This window comes from Zea mays, chromosome 3 (assembly GCF_902167145.1).
Source record: "Zea mays cultivar B73 chromosome 3, Zm-B73-REFERENCE-NAM-5.0, whole genome shotgun sequence".
NCBI lineage: Eukaryota > Viridiplantae > Streptophyta > Magnoliopsida > Poales > Poaceae > Zea > Zea mays.
Window position 1 is genome coordinate 32,325,773 of NC_050098.1, and position 25,468 is coordinate 32,351,240.

General features: G+C 47.6%; 3 protein-coding genes across 4 annotated transcripts; 2 read left to right on the forward strand and 1 right to left on the reverse strand.

Moving 5' to 3' along the window:
• The first annotated feature begins 4,237 nt into the window (after positions 1 to 4,237).
• LOC100273036 (uncharacterized) lies at positions 4,238 to 13,374 on the forward strand. Its single transcript, NM_001147485.2, has 7 exons — positions 4,238 to 4,461; positions 4,640 to 4,791; positions 10,158 to 10,251; positions 10,343 to 10,414; positions 12,252 to 12,363; positions 12,616 to 12,758; positions 13,042 to 13,374. Exons 1-7 carry the CDS (start codon positions 4,393 to 4,395, stop codon positions 13,090 to 13,092), a joined length of 693 nt encoding a protein of 230 aa, NP_001140957.2. The 5' UTR covers positions 4,238 to 4,392; the 3' UTR covers positions 13,093 to 13,374.
• A 301-nt stretch (positions 13,375 to 13,675) lies between these two features.
• LOC100281148 (uncharacterized) lies at positions 13,676 to 14,637 on the forward strand. Its single transcript, NM_001174200.2, has 3 exons — positions 13,676 to 13,921; positions 14,037 to 14,189; positions 14,305 to 14,637. Exons 1-3 carry the CDS (start codon positions 13,752 to 13,754, stop codon positions 14,396 to 14,398), a joined length of 417 nt encoding a protein of 138 aa, NP_001167671.2. The 5' UTR covers positions 13,676 to 13,751; the 3' UTR covers positions 14,399 to 14,637.
• A 3,659-nt stretch (positions 14,638 to 18,296) lies between these two features.
• On the reverse strand, positions 18,297 to 23,739 carry LOC103649923 (DNA excision repair protein CSB). Of its 2 annotated transcripts, none has more exons than XM_008675604.3 (7): positions 23,380 to 23,739; positions 23,088 to 23,280; positions 22,477 to 23,010; positions 21,979 to 22,381; positions 20,206 to 21,662; positions 19,418 to 19,852; positions 18,297 to 19,330 (listed from the first exon to the last, which is right to left on the reverse strand). In XM_008675604.3, exons 2-7 carry the CDS (start codon positions 23,178 to 23,180, stop codon positions 18,656 to 18,658), a joined length of 3,597 nt encoding a protein of 1,198 aa, XP_008673826.1. In that variant the 5' UTR covers positions 23,181 to 23,280; positions 23,380 to 23,739; the 3' UTR covers positions 18,297 to 18,655. The 2 variants fall into 2 exon arrangements, with proteins under 2 accessions (XP_008673826.1, XP_035822069.1); XM_035966176.1 differs by having other exon boundaries at positions 23,477 to 23,678.
• Positions 23,740 to 25,468: the final 1,729 nt, after the last annotated feature.

Sequence of the window (25,468 nt, forward strand, 5' to 3'; positions counted from 1 at the left end):
TCTCTTCTCAATCAAACGGGACACAAAGTCCCCGCAAGGACCACCACACAATTGGTGTCTCTTGCCTCGGTTACAATTGAGTTGATCACAAGAAAGAATGAGAAAAAGAAGCAATCCAAGCGCAAGAGCTCAAATGAACACAAGTCACTCTCTCACTAGTCACCATTTGATTTGGAATGAACTAAGGACTTGGGAGAGGATTTGATCTCTTTGGTGTGTCTTGTATTGAATGCTATAGCTCTTGTAAGGTGTGGGAAGTTGGAAAACTTGGATGCTATTGAATGTGGGGTGGTTGGGGTATTTATAGCCCCAACCACCAAAAGTGGCCGTTGGGAGGCTGTTTGTCGCATGGCGCACCGGACAGTCCGGTGCGCCACCGGACACTGTCCGGTGCGCCTGCCACGTCATCCCGCCGTTGGATTCTGACCGTTGGAGCTTCTATCTTCTGGGGCACCGGACAGTTCGGTGGTGCACCGGACAGTCCGGTGGTGCACCGGACAGGCACTGTTCAGTGTCCGGTGCGCCACCCGTCTCTGCTCTGACTCTGGCGCGCACTGTAGCGCATTCAATGCGTTCTGCAGAAGATCGTTGGCGCGAAGTAGCCGTTGCTCCGCTGGCACACCGGACAGTCCGGTGCGCCACCGGACACTGTCCGGTGCTACACCGGACAGTCCGGTAAATTATATAGTGGAATGGCCTCCAGAATTCCCGAAGGTGAGCAGTTCGGAGTTGGAGTCCCTGGTGCACCGGACACAGTCCGGTGGCACACCGGACAGTCCGGTGCGCCAGACCAGGTCACACTTCGGCTGACTTTTGCTCTCTATATGTGAATCCTTTTTCGGTCTTTTTATTGGTTTGTTGTGAACCTTTGGCACCTGTAGAACTCATAATCTAGAACAAACTAGTTAGTCCAATTATTTGTGTTGGGCAATTCAACCACCAAAATCAATTTAGGAAAAGGTGTAAGCCTATTTCCCTTTCACATTTTCTAAGCCAAACTTCTTGAGCATGTCCTTCAAATATTTTGATTGGCTTATAAAAATTCCATCTTTCAATTGTTTGATTTGAAGACCAAGAAAGAAGCTCAATTCTCCTATCATTTACATTTCAAATTCTTTTGACATCATTTTTCCAAATTCCTCACAAAAATAATTCATTAGTAGATCCAAAAACAATATCATCAACATAAATTTGACAAACAAATAAGTCTTTACCAATTCTTTTAGTGAATAGGGTAGTGTCAACCTTCCCAATTTTAAAGTCTTTAGAGAGCAAGAAATCCCTAAGCCTTTCATACCAAGCGCGTGGAGCTTGCTTAAGCCCATAGAGAGCTTTAGAAAGCTTGAACACATGGTTAGGTCTTTTGGGGTCCTCAAAGTCGGGAGGTTGTTCAACATACACTAGTTCACTAATCTTAGCATTTAGAAAGGCACTCTTTACATCCATTTGGTAGAGCTTGATATTATGTGCACAAGCATAAGCAAGAAGAATCCGGATTGCTTCTAATCTTGCCATGGGAGCAAATGTCTCCCTAAAATCCAATCCCTCTATTTCAGTATATCCTTGTGCAACTAATCTTGCCTTGTTTCTTACTACTACCCCATCTTGTCGACCGTTAGAGCTGGCCAGTCCAGTGCACTCCGGACAGTCCAGTGCACCCAGCCGACCGTTAGAGCTGGTCACGTGTCGCGCGTTGATCGCGCGGACGACCGTTGGCCGCTAGCGCAGTTGGCTCACCGGACAGTCCGGTGCACCACCGAACAGTCCTGTGAATTTTAGCCACGTCGCCTTTTTCATTTCCCGAGACCGACGAGTTCGTCGCGGATGACTCACGAGACAGTCCGGTGAATTATAGTCGTACGACTTTGTCGTTTCCCGAGAGCGGCCGGTTCACCGTGGGCCAGCCTGGGGCACCGGACACTGTCCGGTGCGCCACCGGACAGTCCAGTGTGCCAGGCCGAGCTGGAGAGCCAACTCTTTCCCATTTCTTTTCTCCTTCTTTTGTCATTGTTTCTAGCACTTATACAAACACATTAGTATTCAAAAACAATGTACTAAGTCTAGAACCATACCTTGTAATATGATTTGTATTTCTCTCTTTGTTTAGCACATAAGAACTTAATCAATCGTGTTGGGCATTTAATCACCAAAACATTATAGAAATGGCCCAAGGGCACATTTCCCTTTCACAAACCCCCTCACTTTGATGGGGAAGATTATTCATGGTGGAGTCATAAAATACAAAATCATTTTTTATCTCTTCATCATAGCATTTGGAACGTAGTTGAGAATGGAATGCAATGCATAGATAGTGATGATGAGAATTTTAATGATATTCATGCTCAAGAAATGATTCATACAAATACCCAAACCACTACTGTGCTTTTAGCCTCTATATGCAGGAATGAATACAACAAGGTTAGTGATTTGGACAACTCAAAAGAAATATCGGTTCCCTCAAGATCTCTCATGAGGGCAACCACGAGCCTGTGTTGAGGAACAACACACTCCTCAGGTATCACCTTACAATCTAAGCAAGCACATCTATCATCCCTCCTTGCAAGGATAAAGTCGTCTGGATCGAGTGTTGTCCATTGTGAAAGGTCATTATATGTGATTCCCTCTTCATAAATAAGGTATTCGCAATCAACAGGTCATAGGCTAACACAAAGTTCAAAACATCCTCCCCTCTTAGTTCCTACTACCATACGTAAACCCCCCGTGCACTCGCTTGTAACCTACATTAGTCGCACCCACATGACCGTTGAGGTATCCTCCTATGAAAAGTCTCTCACTAATAGGTAGAATACTAACAATGCTATCCAGATCTTCCTAAAATTGTTTTTTGGTGCTCTCACTAAGACCTACCTGCGGGGCATAAGCACTGATCACATTCAAAGTCGCATCTTCAACTACCAGGCAGACTAGGATAATCCGATCACCTTGCCTCCTAACATCAACGACTCCATCCTTAAGGCTCTTGTCAATCAAGATACTGACACCATTCCTACCCCCAATTGCCCCTCCATGTACATAAGTTTGAAGCCAGTATCCTCCATCTCCTTCACCTTCTGACCTGTCTATTAAGTCTCCTGAATGCATAGAATATTTACATGCCTCCTAATTGCTACGTCCACTAGCTCCCTTAACTTACTTGATAGGAACCCTACGCTCCAATCGCCTACACGAAACCTAGTTGGTTCGACTAGCTTCCTTAACCTTCGCACCTGTCGAGAGAGACGCGAAGACCCTTGCACACTTTTCACTACACCCGGACTCCGATGTAGCGCGCCACTAAGGAAATGATGACTGAGTCCTTGCTCACTTAACATCGTGCCCAGACCCCGACATGACGTGTTCCCAAGGGGGATACGACCCGACCCTTGTCCATTTAATACCATACCCAAGTTTCGATATAGCGCGTCGCTAAGAGGGTTACACCCCAACGAATTTATCATGGGTTTCATTTCCATAGAATGGCTAAGTAGAGGTTGGCTCGCCAAGCCTAACACCCTCTCCTTTACTAGGGCTTGGGACCTGCTACGTTGAAACAAGTTCAACATAGGCGGAGTTTACAACTTTTTAATACTAAAATAACATACTTAAAAACATAGTTTTGATGTATAATGCTATAAAAATTATTTTTGCCTCAAAAGGGCCATATACTCATTTCAAAGAATAGTAGTAGGTGTCGCTTGTTAGACCGTTTCCAGCATTTCATCCACTGTAGACTGTACTGTTCGTAGAATAGAATTTGAATATATGTGTGGGAATGAATAAGGTGCTTAAGATAGCCTTTAAGAGGAACTCCAAAAGAACGTGTAAACTAACCCCAAAACAGATATTAGTCAAGAATAGTGTTTTTTCTTACTCCAACAGCTCCCTCATTCTTCCCCCAAAAATTAGCGTCTCGCATCCACAACCTCCTCTCCCTCATATTTTGGTGTATTTCATCTCTCTCTAATTCATTCTTCAACGTATCATTCATCCACAATCTCCCGACGACCGTACAGATTGCACGACATGTCACATTTAAAAAACTGTTGGAGTACTCATCATAATAAACTCTTAAAACTTTTTAGTCTACTCTTAATAATCAGTTTTAGGGATAAAATTTTTAATATCCTTTTGGAGTTGCGCTGAAGACATTTGGATGACCTGCCTTGCTCCGTTCCGGTTTGGCCCAATTTAAAAATGCTGGCCCGAGTGGCTGGCCCACTACCAACGGGAAGTTCGGCCGATGCATGAAAACACACACGGATGAAATCGTTTGATTGGTAGCCCCCTGTCAACATCTCGATTTCGAATTTCACCCAGCTCCGCACGCGCCTCAACCCTTCCTCTCGGGCGGCGGCGCCGGCAAGGCGGCAGCCAACCGGAGCGGGAGCTGCGATGAAGAAGATCTTCGGCGCCAAGAAGGACAAGGGGCCGCCCCCCTCCATCCAGGACGCCACCGAGCGAGTCAGTCTTTACTCTACCAATCCGCTGCTGTTGCAACCCTGCTCCTGTTGCCCCCTTCTCTATTGTAGCAGTAACCAGTAACTGCATTGGTTCATGGGCAACGGGCGGTAACCTAATTTAACCTTATTCTTCTGATGATCTGTTTCTCCAATGCCCTATGCATCATTCGATCCGTTAGATAAACAAGCGGGGTGAGACGGTGGACGAGAAGATCAAGAAGCTGGACGAGGAGCTAGCCAGGTACAAGGAGCAGATCCGCAAGACCCGCCCCGGCCCGTCCCAGGAAGCCATCAAGGCACGCGCCATCCGACTCCTCAAGCACAAGCGCATGTCCGTACCCTACTCTGTCTCCCTGTTTCGGCCTGAAAGAGTGGGTAATCACGTTGATGTATTTCCTTGAGCAGGGTTAGATTATATGTAGGCCAGCCTCTATCCGTTTATAGAAGTAGATCGGAAGGGCTCAAGGGCAGCCAATATTACAGCCAAGATTACAGCCAGGATTACAGAGGCAATAACTAAGATGCTATCCTGAGAATATACTGTCTAACACCCCCCGCAGTAGGAACATCGGTGGAACAGACGTTCATGCTGGACCGAAACTCCAAGAAGACACTCGACGTCAGGCCTTTGGTGAAGATGTCGGCGAACTGCGAGGTGGTCGGCACGTGGAGGACGCACACAACACCAGCGGCGACACGTTCACGAACAAAGTGAAGGTCAATCTCGATGTGTTTGGTGCGCTGGTGTTGCACCGAATTAGTCGAAAGGTAGACGACACTCATATTGTCATAGTAAACGACAGTGGCACGTTGGAGAGGCTGGTGAAGCTCGAGTAGAAGCTGACGAAGCCAGGTCGCCTCGGAAACGCTGTTTGCAACGACGCGGTACTCGGCCTCTGTGCTAGAGCGAGAGACTGTCGGCTGACGCTTGCTAGACCAGGAGATGAGGTTGTTGCCGAGGAACACAATGTAGCCTGACGTGGAGCGACGAGTATCCGGGCATCCAGCCCAGTCGGCGTCAGTGTAGACGGTCAGCGTGTGTGGCGAGGAAGCACGAGGTAGGAACAGCCCGAGGTCGACGGTACCGCGCAGATAGTGAAGGATTTGCTTGACGGCGGTGAGATGTGGCTCCCGGGGATCGTGCATGCAGAGGCAGACCTGCTGAACCGCATAGGTGATGTAGGGCGCCGACCAGGCTGCGTTACAATGTCAAGTCTAGAACCGGTGAGCCGTCGGAGGATAGCTTGGCTTGAGTGTCCACCGGGGTACTGCACGACTTGCACTCAGTCATGCCCGCGCGCTCGAGAATCTCGAGGGTGTACTGCCGCTGAGAGAGAAGCATCCCGACAGTGGTGCGAGTAACAGCGACCCCAAGAAAGTGCTGGAGGGGGCCAAGATCCTTCATGTGGAAGGAGTTTTGCAGAGCCGTAATCATCTGTCGAAGCAATGCAGCGGTCGAGGCAGTCAGGACAATGTCATCCACATACAACAGCAGGAAAGCAGTGTCCGACCCGTGCCGAAGGACGAACAAAGAGGTGTCGGACTTGGCTTCAATGAAACCTAGGGACTGTAGGTGAGCGGCGAAGCAACTGTACCATGCCCGGGGAGCCTGCTTCATTCTGTAAAGTGACTTGTTGAGCCGACAAATGTGGTCGGGCCGAGCCGGGTCAACAAAGCCAAAGGGCTGAGTGCAGTAGACTGTCTCAGAGAGGGTGCCATGTAAGAACGCATTCTTGACGTCGAACTGATGGATCGGCCAGTCACTGGAGAGAGCCAAGCTAAGGACGGTGCAGATGGTGGCGGTTTTGACAACGTGACAGAATGTCTCATCGTAGTCAATGCCAGAACGATGAGTGAAGCCGTGGAGAACCCAACGAGCCTTGTATCGATCCAGAGTACCATTAGACAACAGTTTGTGCTTGAAGATCCATTTGCCGGTGACGACGTTAGCATGCGACGGGCGGGGAACAAGTGTCCAGGTGTTGTTCTGGATGAGAGCCTGAAACTCATCGTTCATCGCTGCACGCCAGTGCGGATCATCGAGAGCGCGACGATATGTTGAGGGCACCGGGGAGACAGTGGTGGCTTGAAGTAGTCGAGGTTGAACGAAGCCACTCTTGGCGCGAGTGCGCATGGAGTGATTGTTGACGACAGGCGGTGTAGGGATGGCACCGACCAGGAGGTGCGTTATGCGCATGCCAGCCACCGGCTAATGGCCACTACGCCACGACAGGGAGGTAGAGCCGCCAGGTGGGCCAACATGTGTTGGCGAGGACGACCCAGGTGGCCTGGCTGGCGAGGATGGACCAGGCGGGAGGTCCGGCTGAGGTGACCAGTCCGCTGAGTGCCCGGTCAGTTGGGGTAGCCCAGCCGGCGATATCGGCCTGCCAGGGGAGCCAGTAACTCCAGTAGGCAGCCCAATAGCTCCAGTAGGTGACCCAACTGACTGGGATGAGCCGCCAGGATGGCTAGGAGCGCCATGGGTCATAGGATGTTGCTGAATGACCTGCACATAATCTTGATAGTGAAAGTTATCCAAGAAATCAAGGTCAGTGCTGACCACCTGTGGTGTGTCAGCAAACGGAAAGGAAGACTCATCAAAGATCACATGGCGGGAGATGATGACACGGTTCGTGGAGAGGTCGAGACATCGGTATCCTTTGTGATCCGATGAGTAGCCGAGAAAGACACAGAGAGTGGAACGAGGAGCAAGTTTGTATGCAGCGGAGGCAGAGGTGTTGGGGTAACACCGGCAGCCGAACACACGCAGGTGGGAATAGGACGACGGGCACCTGTAGAGAGCATAGTTGGAGTGGAAAACTTGAGAGTCTTCGAGGGGTGGTGATTAAAAAGATGGGTGGCAGTGTGGAGGGCTTCCACCCAATAGGGAGGGGGGAGATGTGACTGAAAGAGAAGGGAGCGAATGATGTTGATGGTGCGCAGGACACGCTCAACCTTGCCATTTTGCTGCGAGGTGTAGGGGCACGACATGCGGAGGGCAACACCATGCGTGAGAAAGAAGGTGCGAGCGGTGGAATTGTCAAACTCACGACCGTTGTCGCATTGTACACTTTTGATGGTGGTGCCGAATTGGGTGGCAACAAAAGCGAAAAATTGTGCAATAGTGGAGAATGTATCGGATTTAAGACGGAGAGGAAAAGTCCACAAGAGGTGAGAGCAGTCATCAAGAATAGCAAGGTAATATTTGAACCTTGAAATACTGGACACCAGGGAGGTCCATAAATCACAGTGAACAAGGTCAAATTTTTTTAAAGCTCGAGATTGCGAAAGGGAAAAAGGGAGACGGACATGGCGACCGAGTTGACAGGCATTACAGAGGTCGACATGTGAGTCATTATTACAGGTAATAGCAGAAGAGCTAGCAAGCCGAGAGAGAGCTTCATGGCCGAGGTGTCCAAGGCGACGGTGCCACAACTAAGATGATGCGCTGGCGAGGAGGCTAGGTGGGGATGTGGAGTCCGGAGGAAGCAGCAGGTAGAGCGGGCCGGAGCTATTGCACATGCTGATCACGTGTCGTGTCCTGAGGTCCTTCACAGAAAAGCCAAAAGGGTCAAACTCGACAGAGCAATTGTTGTCAGTTGTGAATTGGCGAACGGAAACAAGATTTTTGATGATGTTAGGGGAAACAAGAATATTGTTGAGGTGGAGGGAGCCAATATTTGTGGAGCCGATGAACACAACGGGAAGGGCAGAGCCGTCCCCCACGATTATAATGGAAGGCGTGGAACTGGAAGAGGGACAGGAGAAGGAAAGTATACCGGAGTTGGAGGCCATGTGTGCGGTAGCGCCGGAGTCCATGTACCACTCACCCGTAGAAGGGGGAGTGAGGGTCATGGTGTTGAAAGACCTTGCCAGGTCCTGATAGTCCCAGCCCGTCGAGACTCCCTGGAGCTGCCCAACATTTGTGCCAGCCTGGGATGACATATTGGGGGCGCTGTTCGGCCCACCAGGAAGCGTGCCAACCCAGGATAGGGTACTGGGCGTGCTGGCCCAGGGAGCACCGGCCCAAGGAGCGCTAGCCCAAGAGGGAGTTTGGGGAGGCAGGCCATTGCCTTTGGCCAACCCATTCGACCCTGGGGCGGAAGGCCAGGCGAGTGGCTAGACTGCCTGAGCGCATGACGAGAACGACGACGGGGCGACACTGCCGTCGGGGCCACCGAGGAGGGCATGGGGCCGAGGAGTGGCGGCGATCGGCGGGCGCGGTCCGGGCCACATCTGGATCGTGCCCGTCCATGGGTTGAAGAAGTTGGGCCAGCCGATGTTGGTGGTCGGAGGAGCGCCGGAGTTTGGGCGTACGCTGCTGCTGGCATCGCGACCCTCGCTCTTGCGGCGGCGACGACCCCCACCCGAGTGTGGCGCAGGGTGTGGAGGGCCGACGGTGAGAGACGTGGGAGCCGATGCCATGGAGTTGCAGGGAGGCGCGAAGGCGGATGGAGCACCGATTGAAAGCTCCTCAAGTTGGAGCTCGGAGCGAACCTCGGTGAAGGACGACAGCGGGCGCTGGCGCTTGATGTAGGAGCGGAGGTGGGCGAAGCGGCCGCTGAGGTCACGGAGAACGTTGATGATGAGGAGGCGGTCTGAAATCGGCTCGACAAGGGTGTCCGCGAGCGTCTTCATTCGACGGCAATAGTCCGTGACGGAGATCGTACCTTGTGTCAAGGTGCGGAACTTGGTGTCGACGTGAAGGACCCGAGTCTCGCGGTTGCCGACGAACTGCTCCTCGAGAGAGAGCCAAGCGCCGCGAGCGGACGGTTCGACGGTGGTGACGATCTCGAAGAGCTTGGGGGTGATGGAGCCGTAAATCCACGAAAGGATGTGGAGATCCATGCGAACCCAGTGGGGAATGGTAGGAAATGTGGCATCGCACAAAACATGGTCGGCGAGAGCGTAATTGCCAAGAGCTAGGAGGAGCCGACGCCACTTGGAGAAGGATGGTGTGGCGAGATCGAGCGTGGTCGGCACCAGGGCGCACACGTTGAGGATGGCGAGCGCTTGGGCATGCAGAGCAGCGACGCTGGTTGCGTCGGCATCGGCGCCAGTACCTCCTCCGGCAGCAGCATCGTTGTCGTCGGCAGCAGCCTCCTGGAGATGTCGGCCAGGGCGCGCTCGTGACGAGCGACGTCGTCCTGCAGCCTACGGCGTTCGGCGGCCACGGGGCGTCGCGCTTCGCTTGGAGGGCGACTGCTGCTTTGGCATCGCGGCGTCGCGCGGCATCAGCCTGCTCCTGCTCGAGGCGGCGGGCCTCGGCAGCACGGAGTTCGGCGGCGTTGGCGTCGGCCATGGCTGCAGCAGCAGCGGTGTTCATGGCGGAGCGACGGGTATGAGCGGAAGGTGAGAGAGGATCCTCTGATACCATGAAAGAGTGGGTAATCACGTTGATGTATTTCCTTGAGCAGGGTTACAGTATATGTAGGCCAGCCTCTACCCGTTTATAGAAGTAGATCGGGAGGGCAGCCAAGATTACAGCCAGGATTACAGAGGCAAAATAACTAAGATGCTATCCTGAGAATATACTGTCTAACACGGCCCTCTTCAATTTCAACTTTCACTTTTGTTATTTGCCTGTTCCCAATTCTTATTATCATGCTAGTTGTCATGTCACCGGAAATAGTGGCAGCAGGCAGCCATTATTCCATGAATACTATACCAGTTCGAGGTTGCTCATTTGCCTCTCAGGTACGAGGAGCAACGCAACATGTTGTACAACCAAACCTACAATCTCGACCAAGTTGGCTTTGCTGCCGATGGCCTCAAGGATGCTCAGCAGACTGTAATGCCCTTAAATCTCTCATCGAGCAAGTTCATTCATATTCACAATGCCCATGTCTATATGGAGTGTTTTTTTATTTCCTCTTTCATAGATGAATGCAATGAAGGCAGCAAACAAGGAGCTCAAGGGAATGATGAAAACTGTCAAAATTGATGAAATTGATGTATGTGTTGCTACCATTCTTGTGCTCCCACTACTTTCAGATTTTGATTTATCCATTTCTGATTCATTGTGAAAAATTTCACAATATTGCTAGATGAGCACTGTTGCTTTCCTTCTTTGTTCTCAGCACTTTCAGATTTTGTCATATCCATTTCTGATTCATTGTTTAAAGTTTTCTAAAATGCTAGATTGATTAAGGGGAAGGATGTTGTCTAGCTTTATAGGGGCACATCCTGCAGGCGTAGCGTCAAATAACTGAATAAACATATATACTACATGTAACATGTGCCCTGAAATATAAAGGCTTTTGAGTTTGTCCTATGCAACTATACCCGTCTACTTTTAGATTTTGTTATTATATCCGTTTCTGAATTCAGATTGATTGTCAAAAGTTCTTGGAAATGCTGGACCAATACTGTTGGTGTCCTTTCTATTGCTCCCAGCGCTTTAAGATTTTGTTGTGTTCATTTCTGATTCATCGCCAGAAGTTTCTGAAAAAGGTTAGATGGGGTAAGGGGACGCGGTTATTGTTTAGCTTCGTTTGAGCATATAATGCAGGGCACATCGAGTCTCTACTACTATTAAGAACGGAATGTGGGTACCTGGTGCTACCACAACTTCACCCCGCGCTGACACACTGGGCCCACCCCACACGCCCCCTGCCTCGGCGTCGTGCCTTGTTGGCCCCATGCTCAGCATGCTCTCAGCTACTGCCCTATGGACCCCAGCGTCTGCACAACCACCACCAGACCGCACGTACCTTAGTGTTTAGAAGTAAACAATAATTATATAAAAAAATAGTGCAAAACGAGCATTTGAACACACACCCCCTACTCTAGAAATTTAGGGCTAACCAACAGACTACACATACCTTAGTGTTTAAAAATAAACAATAATTATATTTGAATAAATATCTCAATACCTATTTATATGTTATATTTAGGATCCGTAGCAAAAGTACGGGCAACTGGCTAGTAACATAATAATTTATAACAAACTCGAGGATCCTTCTATACTTGGAGTTAATGATATGAATTGGTTATTTTAGGATCAGATGACTGACAGTGTCCATGTAAACAAAATAATTTTGAGATTCTTTTGTTCTCTTTTTTTGAGAGAACAGAATTTATTAGATTGCCTATCACTCTTAAGTTTACAGTCAACTGTTTCTTTGAAGCTTTTTAGGTGATTTAGTATCTATATAAAAAAACGTACAGTCGTTGAAGCCTGTAACATCACCCAGATGGTCTGTTTGCAAGGGTTCTTGCCCTGTTTTTCATTCTTAATATAATGATACACATTTGAGATTTTTTTATACTCTTCTTTTGATCAAAGGCAGAACAAAATTTATTAGGTTGCCTATCAACCTTAAGTTTACAGTCAACTGTTTCTTTGACGCTTTTTAGGTGATTTAGTATCTATATAAAAAACGTACAGACTGTAACATCACCCAGATGGTCTGTTTGCAAGGGTTCCTGCCCCGTTTTTCATTCTTAATATAATGACACACATTTTGAGATTTTTATTGTACTCTTCTTTTGCTCAAAGGCAGAACAAAAATTATTAGATTGCCTATCACCCTTAATTTAAAGTCAACCTTTTCTTTGAAGCTTTTTAGGCGATTTAGTATCTATATAATAAACGTACAATTGTTGAAGCTTGTAAAATCACACGGATGGGTGTGTTTTATAAGGGTTCTTGCCCCGTTTTTCATTCTTAATATAATGATACACAACTCTCCTATGTGTTAGAGAGAAAAAAGTACACCCAGATTATTGTGACTTACATCCTTTTTTTCAGTATCTTGAGTTGTACTTACACATTCCTGCTATTCATAGAATATGCAAGATGAAATGACAGATCTGATGGACGTGAGCAATGAGATACAAGAAACTCTTGGTAGAAGCTACAACATCCCTGATGACGTTGACGAGGAAGAACTGATGGGCGGTATGGAAGTCACAATTTCATCTTTGCAATATGACATCTATTTCTGGATTTAAGTCTTCCATAGTTTTTGGCACATCACTTGGTAATATGGTTATTTGCTAATGGTCTAAAACTCCAATTGTTCACATATATTTATACTCTATAAATGGCCTAAATTTTCTTCCTTGCCATCTAGCTAGTGATTTATCGTCTAATTTTTGGAGATGATTCTCGCTTTACTGTTCTTATTATTTGTTTCATTTGACGTTGCAGAGCTAGATGCTTTGGAGTCTGATATGGAATTTGACTCAGCTGCAGTCCCCTCATATCTTCAACCAGATTCTGACTTTGATGCTGACCTCAACTTACCTGCTGCACCAAGTCGCCCTGCAATGGTCCCAGCAGGCGGGCTGCAGGTGATTTATTTGCACAACATTCTTAACTTAGTGTGGTTCTGATTTTTTTTACCCATTGGGAACGAACCAACATTAAATTCAAAATATCTCTGACCTGATGTAGTATTGGTTTGAGTAAAGCACACCATGTAATTTACCAAGATTTATTTTGATGTTTCATTGCATTTGCCATCAAGAATTTGCTTGTTTGCCTAAAAAAAACACGCTTTACCACTTTATTCGGCTAGAAGTTTGCTTGGCTGAGGTGGTAATAAGGGTTATTTGCTTCTTATCTGATGTGCAGGAGGATGAGCTAGGATTGCCAGCGGTGCCTCGGGCATCACTTCGCAGTTAGAAATAATCTTGTGTTTCGATTTTAAGTTGGTGTGAAAACTCTGTAGTTTGTGTCTGAGTCTGAACAATCTAATGCTTTTCGTCATGGTAATGCTTCAGTTTATTGCACTTCCTGTTGCTGCTGACGTTTCAGGTTCCTTTTTTTTGTCATTCTGGAATTTTTCATCTGTCACCTGTCACTTGAGCCGTGTTTGTTTGCAAGTACACGTCACTATACAGCAATTATTCCAGGGGAAAAAATCACTGTACACACCAGTAATTCTCCAAGACAAGTCGGCAGAGTGAACAGAAGACTGAGGGGAAAATATCTTGGAGGCTGTTGTATTCTTGCAATGCAGTATCCTTTTTGCTAGCAATAGCACTCCCTTTTGTTTACAATAATTGAGGCAAGATAACTATCAGGATCAAAGGTGGAAATATCTTTTCCAAGGGGTTCAAAATATCAGGCAACAGGGGTGAGCGGGTCCCCCTTCTCCTTGGTCCAAGAACACCGGTAGAGGGGTACCACATACCAGAATCTTATCCAGAGCAGGGAACCCCTCCTGGCCCTGCAGTATATAACGGAGGGGGTCACCACACAAAATAGATAAGCGTTCCAGATCGTACTGGACCAATCTGCCACCACACTTTGATCACACACAGGAAGTTGAGATCAGAAAAATGCAGGCTGCCGCTACTGCCGCCGGGTTCTCGGCCGTGCTGCCCGCCAAGGGCAGGCCGGCGGCGAGGAGCAGGGTGGTGGCCCGTGTCCCCGCCACAAGGAGGAGCGTCCGTGTAGCTGCCGTCGTCGCGACCGAGGCCGCGCAGATCGACTACAGCTCAAGCGTCTCGTACGTGTTCCCTGGCCTTGATCAACAAACAACCAGTCGGTGTAGAGCTAAGTTCTGGATGGTATGGTTAGAATTTGGGTCGGTGACACTGACACGCATGTTGGTGACGCTGCAGGGTGTTCCCGATGGAGGCCTGCGACCTGCTTGGTGGCGACGCGTGCAACGGGCCCATGTTCCCGGAGGCCAAGCCCGCCTCGGCGGCGGCGGCGGCGAGCAGGAGTGTGGTCGGGGTGGACAGGGACTACCTGTCCTACGACGAGCCAAAGACGTAAGCAGCAGCTAGCAACTAGCATAGGATAACCCAGCTTTTAGCACCATCTGTTCTTGGTGATTCGTCGAGGCAGCAAACTAACTGTGGCCATGGTGAATCCACTGGACTGCAGGGTGTTCCCGGGCGAGGCGTGCGATGACCTTGGCGGCGAGTTCTGCGAGGCGCCGTACCAGGACGGCGTCTCCAAGGAGCTGGCGCACGCCTGAAGACCCTGATCCATCCATTTCTGTCCACCACGCTATGTACGTATGTGTAGCAGATGGTTTACATCTACGTGTTAGAGCCCGGAGAGCTGGAGAAGCTAGCTAGCGTGCTTACAGAATAACAGCAGCCAAGCAAAGCCAAGGGTGTGTATATAATAGGCATGCCTTGGGTTGTGTCAGCTGCGACTGTATGTATAGTTTAAACCAAGATGAAATGGTACTGATGGTGATATTCCGTGTTTTACGATACAAAGGCTAGAAAATAGATTTTGCCTGGATATCAGATAGCTTTCAACTACCACAAAATATTATTTCTACCTGAAACATTGACCGCGTTGATTTATTTCAACTACTGCACAATATTATCCTACAAAAAAAAGGTAAGCGCAGAACTAGGTTAGCTGTAGCCTGTGCCCTGTGGCCACCAAAGCATGAATTTCAGTACTGAATTACTAGCTCCAAGCAATGCCCAACAATACTGAGTTAGCTAGCTATTCGTTTTGTACATGTCAGCAATAGTCTTAATTATGTGGCAGAAAGAGAAAGCAGAAAAAAACAAAGAGCTAGTGAGCACTCCGTCGCTCGTCTCGCACAGAAAAAGAGGGCCAAATCGTTAATCTTATCGCTTGCTACTATCTATTTGGCACACGTTCTTGCTGCTTGAGTTTAGATCCACTTTGGACAGAGCCACCTCCCACCCTGCCTGTTGCGAACTGCTCCAGTGTCGTATTAGTTATCCTTTAGTACAGCGATATGTCTTCAAAATATAACTTTGACCAATTATTTTGTTAAAACCCAAATAAACTCTTAATACAATTATACTTTTATAACCTTGAGCCCATTAGAGGTGCGACTAAGTGTCACGCACGTCTCTAACCTCTATTTTAATAGCAGACACCACCACATTAGGATTTGAGTTTTGATTAGATCATATCTGTCATCGAACATTTCGTCGTTCATCGGTTTGTGAGACCTCAACTCGTAATCAACACAGTTTTGGTTGTGTTCTATCTGTTCTTGCTTGTGTTCTTGATTGCGTTTGCAGGGATAAGCCTTCGTGGCGAAGTCACTTATGTGTAACGGGTGATAACCAACGGGGTCGTGGTGTAGTGATTGCGAGGATTCGTTCGCTCGGAGCCTTGGATCATCAGTCGAAATCTCCGCCCAATCAAGTTATCATACCTCACGGAAGATCGTGCCTCATCCTCTATCAGGAGAGGCTAGGGACGACGTTTGAGGGGGCCAGGTCAGTAGCAGCGAGTGAAGTTGCTAGGGCTGCGGCTTCCGCTGCCCGGGAGGTGGCCAGGCCGTCGCCGGCAGTAGCCACGCCTGGGCTGGTCGGGGCGACAGTTAGGGTGGCAACGCCCACGGCCAGGGCCGCGTCGGCGTTCGGGCCTGTGGGAGAAGGGGAAGGGCTGGCATGACGAGGAGCAGCGGTGTACCGACGGGGAGGTATGGCGGCGGCTACCGGGGCCGGTGGCAGGAGGGAAAGGAGGGCCAGCAGAGGGGCAACGACGACTAGAGGTGAGGAGGGAGGGAGGCAGAAGAGAAAAATCTAGCTTTTATACCATGTGGGAAACCCTAATCCTATATTAGGTTGGATGTTGTATTAATAAACTTGAGTTAACTGGGCCTGGCCCATTACATGTGGATGAGGGAGTAATTACACAGTAAAAACCCCAAACCCTAAATGAGTATTCTAACATATAGTATATCTTGGTGTTGTCTATGCACTTGAAACATTAAAAACTACCTTCTAGACAATATACAGTAATGCTAGCCTTTTCTGGTAGCTCCAAGAGTGACGTTGGATCTTTCTAGCTAGCAGTTAACTAGGACCATTAATCACATCCTTATAAACCCAACAAAATACTTCCATTAGTTATTTCGCATTCTGTTTTGTCGGTTAAGACACAATGTAGTGCACGATCAGATTTAATATAGATAGTCATACAATTAAGATGTGAGTTTAATTGAACAACTTGGTCATCTAGTGCCACTAGATGCTAAATTTATATGCATCACATATAAGCGGCACACGTGAGAGCAAGTAAAAAAGGTTTATTGAGAACACTTTGAAAACACTAACTTGGCTCTAACATGTTTGGCAAAAAAAAGAGTTAGATGAGAAAGTACCATCGATGCAAATTTTCAAAGTACACCAGTGAGACACTGGATATGAAAATGGCCCAATTTTAGTTCACATCTTTCGGCCGAGCACCATGGTGTCTGTTGTGCACCAGATAGGATGTACCAGAGGTATTCGATGAGGCACTAGATGGCCTATCGGATAGGGAACTCAGAGAACATGTTGAACACTTAACTTTAGCCTTATAAGGCGCTAGCCGTGTTTAGTGTGGCACGAGGTATCACACTGGATAGGGCACTTCAAGACCATGTTCTTTTGTGCGGATCAGTCCAACACTCATTAGATGTGTCCGGTGAAGTATCCGATGAGTGCACCAGATATCTGACAAGTTTAATACTAGTTCGATTGAAAGGGCGCCGACACATCTGGTGTAGAGACCAATGAAGCATCAGACAAATTTGGGTCCCTAATCTCTATTTTCCAAATCATAATGACAGATTCCTTTATGAGGTTATAAGTAGATGGCATGGCCAACCTTAGCTGGCATCCTTCGACCACTAACACTTGCATATATTTCTTGAGCCTTGAGAAACACCCTCCACTCACTTGCAACACATAGTTCATGACTTGAGTGAGATTGGGACACTCCTAGTGGGACCAAGTAACTCGGTCCTAGTCGGGGAACTCAGACTCGGATTGGTCAACTCAGATTCGGTTGAGTAACTTGTACTCGGATTCCGGGAGACTTGGCCTAGATGTCAGAACTAGATCAGCGTACGTGAACAAATAAGGGAAGATATTGTTTCCTAATAAGAGTTATCTCTTTATGATACATGTACGTCCCGATTTATAACCCACATGTAAAGATAGATATAGATCTCCTAGATTATAGAGAGAACAAATTTATACAGATGTCGTTATGTGGTACAATACCAAATAAATTTCCTGTTATCGTCCCTTTCCTTGGACTATAAAGTGAGGGACGAGACGCCTCAAGAGGACATGAAAGAACATTAGATCATAAAGCAATAGCCACAAATATACAAGACGTAGGGTATTGTCTCGCGTCGAGAATCTAAACTTGTCTAAATTCTCATGTTTCATTGCGTTTGCCTTCGATTCTCGATTTCGTGATTCACCCGTATAAATTCACTACCGAAAAATCCTCGACAATATTATCGAGTTCTTCTATCTTGTGACACTAATTGAGTTGGGATGGTTACACACCTATTAGTCTTGGTGATTGTCATTGCCTTGATGACCCAAAGATTGTGGGATCGTTGACCGACAGTGTTTACATGTCCTAGTGGTGGCATGGTAGCGCGCGTAGGCACGGCTGGTGGCAGCGTGATAGCACGGTCGACGGGCGTGGATAGGCACATGTAGTTGCTGCTGGCACAATTTTTTCTCATTTTCTCATAAACTACCTAGATTCAAATAGCATCTACTTCTAATTAATTCAACATAATCAATCTATAGGTTTAAAGTAACACCGGTCGAATGGCAAGAGAAATTCGAAGGATAACATACTATAGTTAATGAGAAGCGATAGAGCGTGTTGATAATGTGTTAAATAATGATATCATCATATATTCAAATTCGGACGGCCAACATAACCCTCTTGTCAGCAATGAATGCACGAGGAAGATGTAGATCTGTTCCTAATTTTCTTCCCACAGCGGCGCTACCCTAAAGAGAGTCATGGGAAACAATTGTAGAGAAACTATTCTCTTATTATTTTCTCCTATTTAGATCCTCCATGGATCAAGTTTAGCAACTAGTTGTTAGTCTAGTTAGCCCATGATCCAGACATGCCAAGAATGACCGATCTTATATACCAGCTTCTGCTAAACAAGCACAAGATTCCAGATGGAAACGAATACTGGCCAACTAATCCAGAAGTAAGAAGCTACTAAAAAACTTGAGCACCAACCTTTGTGGCCTGCAAAGAATCTGCTATCCTTTCTCCAAGATCATAGCATGTTGGGATTCCTATTCTTGTATTCACAACACCAACACATCGCCTAAGATTTCTTCGTGTTAAGTCTCCTTAGAAAAAGAATCACTCAGTAAGCCACGAAAAAAAGATCTCCCTAGCAAAATTAAAAATAAAACCCTATCGAAAACGACTCCTATACCAAAATTTTGTTCCTGTGAACTACAGTTAAAAATCACGTGTAATCAGGTTTCAGCACCCACACAGAACCTTCCGCGCCTCTTTGCAAAGTTGCTATCTCCTTCAGCAGGTTCTTGAAGAGAAGCATATCCTTGGACTGAATGCGACTCTTGAAGTGTTCCGTTATGCTCGTGGAGGTGGCAGACCCACCGTTATGTTGAATGAAGGTGCACAACTGGCGGATCAGGACTTCAGGTTGCACGATCATGCTTCTGTTAGGAGGGTTAGATGCACGGCCACCATTCCCAGATGGACTTGATACAAGATTGGAAGATGATCCTACGTTGAGTTGATGCTCCAATGCATCTGAAGCAGATGCCTCTCGGGTTCCACGAATCTTAGCCAGAAGTTCAGCAGATGACAGTGCCTTGCCACTCAGAGCACCCACTGGAAGACTTCGATTCCTGCTGCTGGACGTTTCTGATGGCTGTGAGGAAGGGATCAACTGGCTGTTAACTGTGGACCCAAACTTCCTGCGAACAGAGGAGGGTGCCCCAGCAGCACCAGATCTTCCGGTCCATGTGGGAACAGCAAAACTGTCATGGCTTCTGAGCATTCGCGATTGACGTAAAGCTTCAGCTGCCCTTTGTGCCACTTGTGAAGCTTCTGCTTCTAAGCGCACTTTCTGGTCATCGTTAGCATCCATTATGGCATCATGATTGATCGCACTCTGAGTGAGATCAGAAAACAGGATGTTAATTCAGAAAACTGAATCACCGCATAAAAAAAATGTTAGGGGTGAGAAAAGGATGCTTACATGAATGCCTTGAGCACCAAAAAGACTCTTCAAAATGCTCGATTCTTCGTCTGCTTGGTCAGAGTTATCATCCACTTTACTGTTCCCACCATTAGATGGTTCAGCTTCACTGGTGCTTGACAAAGCCGAAGCAATATGTACCTGATGCTGTTGACCATCATTTGGAACTCCAACGTTCACATCTTTGGACAATTGGCCGAAAATATTTGACGTTTCAGTTGAACCATTCCCTTCATCATCTTGTAGTGTGAATAAATCCTTCATGTCTCTGGCTTTAAAGAATCTCCTCTGCTGAGGGTTTTTCAGTACTTTGTTGGTAAGGAAATGCTTGTATATCTGTCGATGATAGACTTTCTCCTCTATTGTCCCACGTGTGATCAGTCTGTAAACCATTACATCTCTAGTTTGCCCAATTCGCCATGCACGTTCTCTGGCCTGCATCACAAAAAAATTAATCAGATAAGTGCTGGTCAGATATTGATGCAAGCTTGCAGAGCACTTTATGAAGGAATAATGAAAGCGTGCACATAGCTTAGGAGTTAGGACATAATAAATGAGATATTATGCTTGTAAGACTATAAGCAGATAATGATTCAAAATTGTTCCTCTCTAAAGTCATCACTCAACTGGCATCCAGATTTTATGTCAGCCTTTTTAAGGTCCAGTACAACAATTGTACTGATTGTCACACTAATTGATGTACACAAATAAGTTAAAAGCTAATATGTAGTACACACCTATAAGAAGTACAAATAAGCTAGACACAAGATACTCAGAATAAACTGCACCTGCATGTCTGTTGAAGGGTTCCAGTCGGGGTCATAAATAATAATCCTGTTTGCGCCAGTCAAGTTTGTACCCAAACCACCAACTTTTGTGGTCAGAATGAAAACAAAGATTTCATCTGTGTTATTGAACTCGTCAATTAGTGCCATCCTTTGTTTTGCAGGTGTTAGTCCATCCATTCTTCGGTATTGGTAGTCACAGGCCGTCAGGAAGTTCTCTAAAATGTCAAGCATTTGTTGAGTTTGAGTGAACAGAAGAACTCGGTGACCTTGGTCCTTCCAGACTTTGAGAACTTGCTCAACTACTTTCATCTTTCCACTTCTTTCAGGATTCCCATAGTCAGGATTCTGAGCAGCATGTTCTCTCTCGAGTAGATCAGGATGATTGCATATTTTCCTTAGGACATCTATACCATACAGTGAATTTCTATTGCCATCAAATATTTGTTCCACCTCTGAACTAGCAAGAAAAGCACGATAAGTAGAACGCTGCCCTGCAGTTAGACTACAAAAAAGAACATGCTCTGTTTTCTTGGGGAGCTGTGCATTGACATCAACTTTCATCCGTCTAAGAAGATATGGCATGATAAGATCACGAAGAACAATAGCGCATCTGTATGCTGTTGACACTTGCAATGGTGTCGCATTAGCATAACCACCAACAGTAATTGGCACAGAAAATTCAGTCTCAAATACAGGCAGCACACCTAGTTTCCCTGGGAACACGAAATCGAAAAGAGACCAGAGCTCAGAAAGTTTATTTTGAATAGGTGCACCTGTCATGATTATCCTGTGCACAGTTTGCAGTTGCTTGCACACCAGCGTTATCTCAGCGTTAGGGTTCCTTATACGATGACCCTCATCCAACACAGCATATCCCCATTCTATATCAAGCAACTTCTCCCCTAAGATTCTTAGCTGCTCATATGTGGTTAAAAGCAAACCTGATCCCGAATTTACTACCCGTGAAATCAAGTCATCCCACTTCTTTGCAGGCTTTGCACGTCTAACCTCTTCCTGATCACTATCCCAAGAACCTTCGCTGTCAGAATCACTATATGCCTTGCTCTTTTTACTCGAACCATTTGCAGAATCATGTAAGATTTCCACCTTGAATTTTGGATACCACCTACTGGCCTCCCTTTGCCACTGTTGAAGAAGTGTTACAGGACAAACAACGATGCTGGGCTTGTACATGCCGCTGTTATGCAAAGAACCAAGAAATGATAGAACTTGCACAGTTTTTCCCAGGCCCATTTCGTCTCCAATAATTCCACCGGCTCTTTGACAGTGTAACTCCCACAGCCACTGCACTCCCACTTTTTGGTAATCAAATAGCTGTTCATAAATTGTGCCAGGAATTCTCAAACCACCTTCAAGAATAACAGGAGATAATCCACCTTCTGCTGCTTGATCATCATCCTCAGAAACTGATGTCGCAAAGTCCCCAACATCCTCACCTGTGAATACACAAATATTTCATTAGGAGATGTGTTCTATTCTGTTGAGTCATAGGGAACAACAAGAAAGGTATGGCGAGATAATCATTGATGATTTATTTTCAAAAGTTTTTTTCCCTTCCTGGTGGTGGTTTTGGGTTACCAATAAATAATAGGAAGAGGTTGCCAGGGCATGGAGCAATGAGTTGCCCAGGGGACTTATATAATAAGAAAACAACAAGAAAGATTACATCATTTGGTATATGCATACAGATTACAGAAATAGAATAATAGCAGAACCTACAGTCTAAGAAACTGTAAACCAAATTTGGCATACCATCAGTTTCCAATAGTGATTCCTTCCTTGAATTGGCTTTTCTCCATTTCTTGTCAGGCAAAGGCCTCTTGGTCTTATTCCTTTGTCTCTTCCTTTCCCGTCCTTCTGAACTAGGAGGTACAGGGCGTTTTAGGGGTCTTCCAAGCCTTTGAAATGGAGCAGTAGGTGCGTCCAGCCTAGGTAAAGATTCTGGATCAAGCAATTTTGTTGTAGGGCGACTTTGTGCAATTTGCTGCATTGACTGAGCGACTCTAGCAATCCTGGAAGCTTCAATTGCTTCTTCAGCTTGTTCGGAGGGATCATTTTGCCTATGAGAAGGTCCAGGTAATTCAACACGCTTCTCAAAGCCCTTCAATTTGTGAAATGGTGTCAGCAAGCCCTTCCTGATTAGTTCTTCCCTTTCCTACAGCAAACATAACATAACATCAGAATTAAAAGGCAGTGAAACATGGCAAATAAGACCAAAAAAAGAAGTAAGAAACCCCAAGGATAGCTCACTGTTTCCATAAATCCTGCAGAAGCCCCATCAAGCACTGCATCGAAGTCATCGTCGTCATCATAACTCATGGTTTTCAGTCTAGGAGCTGACGTTTTCTTAGGCCCTCGAGCCGGCATTAGCGACTTCTTCTTACGCCTTGGCTCCTCTTCAACCAGCATGGCTAGCATTTTATCTTTCCTGTTGTCCGAGCCAGATGGGTAGGGGTCCGACTGCAATATCTCTTTCTGAATCTGAGCTTTAGCTTTCTTGAGGCTTTTAAGGCGCTCAGTGGCAAGAGCCTGCTGGAGCGCTCCTCCATGAGGTTCATCCTGAGAAGTGTGATTGGCTTGTTTCTGCTTCTTTTTATCTTGTCCATCAACGCTGGCGTTCTTAGCTCTTTTAATGGTGGAAGCTACGGCATCGATCTCGAGTTGCACGGAACGCAGCTTCTGGTGCAGATTGGCCTGCGCATCAAACTCAGGCGCAACACTACTCCCGCTGGGGTCATCGACGGCTGCTCCTGGCTCGTCATCGCGCTTCGGTTCAGTTTGGACCTGCACACCACATACAGGAGGGCAACTTGAGCAACTTGGTGGTGCGGGGATTACTCAAAGCTGCGAGAGGACTTTGCCTGCGAGAGGATTTTCTTCTCGATGTCCTCGATGTTGGCGGACGTGACGCCGAGGCTGTGCAGCAGGCGCTGGTCGTCGTCCTCTTCGTCCATGGCGTCTGCCGGAGACGAGAGGCACAAGGCTCTCGCGGGCGAGCGCGTAGCAAGGGGCAAAGTAGCGGCCTTGTAGCCCCAGCACCCAGGCTTTGGGGATCTGAATAGCGAGGGGGCAGAGTAGGAATCCAGTCGAATTTGTCAGATGATATGCGCCAACCAAGCGAGGGCCGACGGATGGGTGGGATGGATTACTCACCACCAGTAACCCAATCCAATCCAATCCGTGTCGGCCGGCGGATGGGGGAGGGACGCCACGGCGGGGTAACAGCAATTCAACAGAGACGGCGGAGTACCGGCGTCCTCGCGTGCTGCTTAGTAGAGGCCGCGGCGGAGGAGGCTAAGAATTCCAGATGCCTCCCTCCAGTCCGCCCGTCCCTCCCCCTCCTCCCCGGGGCGAGCGCGATAGGGTACGGGGCTTCTTCCCCGTCTCAGCCCTCTCCGATGAACAGACCCCAACAGTAGCGGGGGCGGGGGATTCGTCGTTGTACTTGTATCGGTCGTGTACAGACGCCGCGCCGCCTTTGTGTTGGGTTTGGGTGTGTGACACACCTCTCACCACGTGCTTGATCCGGTGTCCGTTTAAATTAATAACACGATCTCAAATTTATAAAATATAAATAACTCGTTTAATATTTTTATACTTTTATAAGTATTTCATCTGTTCTTTTTTTTTCATGGTTTAGTTCAAAAATAAAAGCGATAAATATTCGAGAATGTAGGTAGTTATTTGTAAGACAAATAAGTGCATATAAATATTAGGGTTTAAAATTAAATAACAAGTAGTTATTTGTAGTTAAAATTTTATAAGTTTGATTTGAATTTTGTCCAAAATGACAAATAATAGGACATAGGAGGGAATATGCGGCAAGTTTAATTACTAGTAAAAACGTTGTCGGGTACCGTAATTAGGGGTACCCCCAATGCTTCTAAACGCGGCTCGAAAACATCTTTAGAGCAAACCATACACGACTGATAAGCACGATTCAAGTCAGGACCTCGACTACCAAGGGACGCGACCTCATCCGAGCCCAGCCTCGGCCTCGGACAGTAGTCTCGGCCGGATTCACGCCTCGCCCGAGGGCCTCCTCAGGCAGTAGGCGCACCCTCGGCTCGCCCGAAGCCCAGCTTGGGCAAACTTTGTCGTACAGCGACCTCGACCGGATCGCGCTATCAACCGACCGTATCGCATGCGCATTTAATGCGGGGATCGTCTGACACCTTATCCTGACACGCGCGCCTCGGTCGGCAAGGTCGAAGTGACTGCAGTCACTTCACCCTTTCACTGACCGATGTGACAGGAAAACAACGCTATTCACCCCGTTCCGACTGCTGTGCCAACCACCAGGGTAAAGCTGAGTCACGACCTCCCCCGAGTTCAGCCTCGGGCGCAACAGGGAGCTCCGCCTCGCCCGACCCCAGGCCTCGGCCTCAGGAGAAGTCTCCGCCTCGCCCGACCTAGGCCTCGGACCGACTACGCTACAGGGGATACATCATTACCCTACCCCTAGCTAGCTGCCTCAGGCTACGAAGGAACAAGACCGGTGTCCCATCTAAGGTTACTCCGGTAACAGGTAATGATGGTTCCCCGCGTGTGCCCATGACGTCAGTTGCTCTCAACCCCCTACGGAAGCAAGGAAACGTCAGCAGGATCCATGCCGCACCGCGAGCTATGCTTCTACAGGGCTCAAGGCACTTCTCCGACAGCCACGTTAGCACACGTACAGGGCTCAAGGCGCTTCTCCGCCAGCCACGTTAGCACATAGCTACACCCCATTGTACAGCTGGGCATCTCCGTGTATCTATAAAAGGGGATGTCCAGGGCCTTCCTAAGGCACGTTGAGACGTTGAGACGTTGAGAATAAGGGGAACGCAGAGACGCGGGGCAGACGAGACAGGCAGAGACGGACGCACGCAGGGACTCTCTCTCTCTCTCGCTCTCGTCCTCGCTCTCTCGCGACGCTTGTAACCCTACTACGAGCACCCCGGTGCAAGATAATATAAGCCTCATTCCCCCGCTTGTGTTCCATCTTGCATCAACACATCTGGGCAGGGGCACGCAGCAACAAATTCACTGGTCGGTTGACGGTCCTCGCGGGTCCGAAACGCCGACAGTTGGCGCGCCGGGTAGGGGCTCGCTGCGTGTTAACAAATACTTTCCCGTTGAGTTCCAGATGGGTAGCCTTCAGTAGCCTCTTCAGCCGGGGACGGTGCTCTGCTTCGGGAGTCTCGAGTTCATGTCCCGCGACGGCAGCTACGACATGGTACTCCTCCCCTCGCAGCGTGAC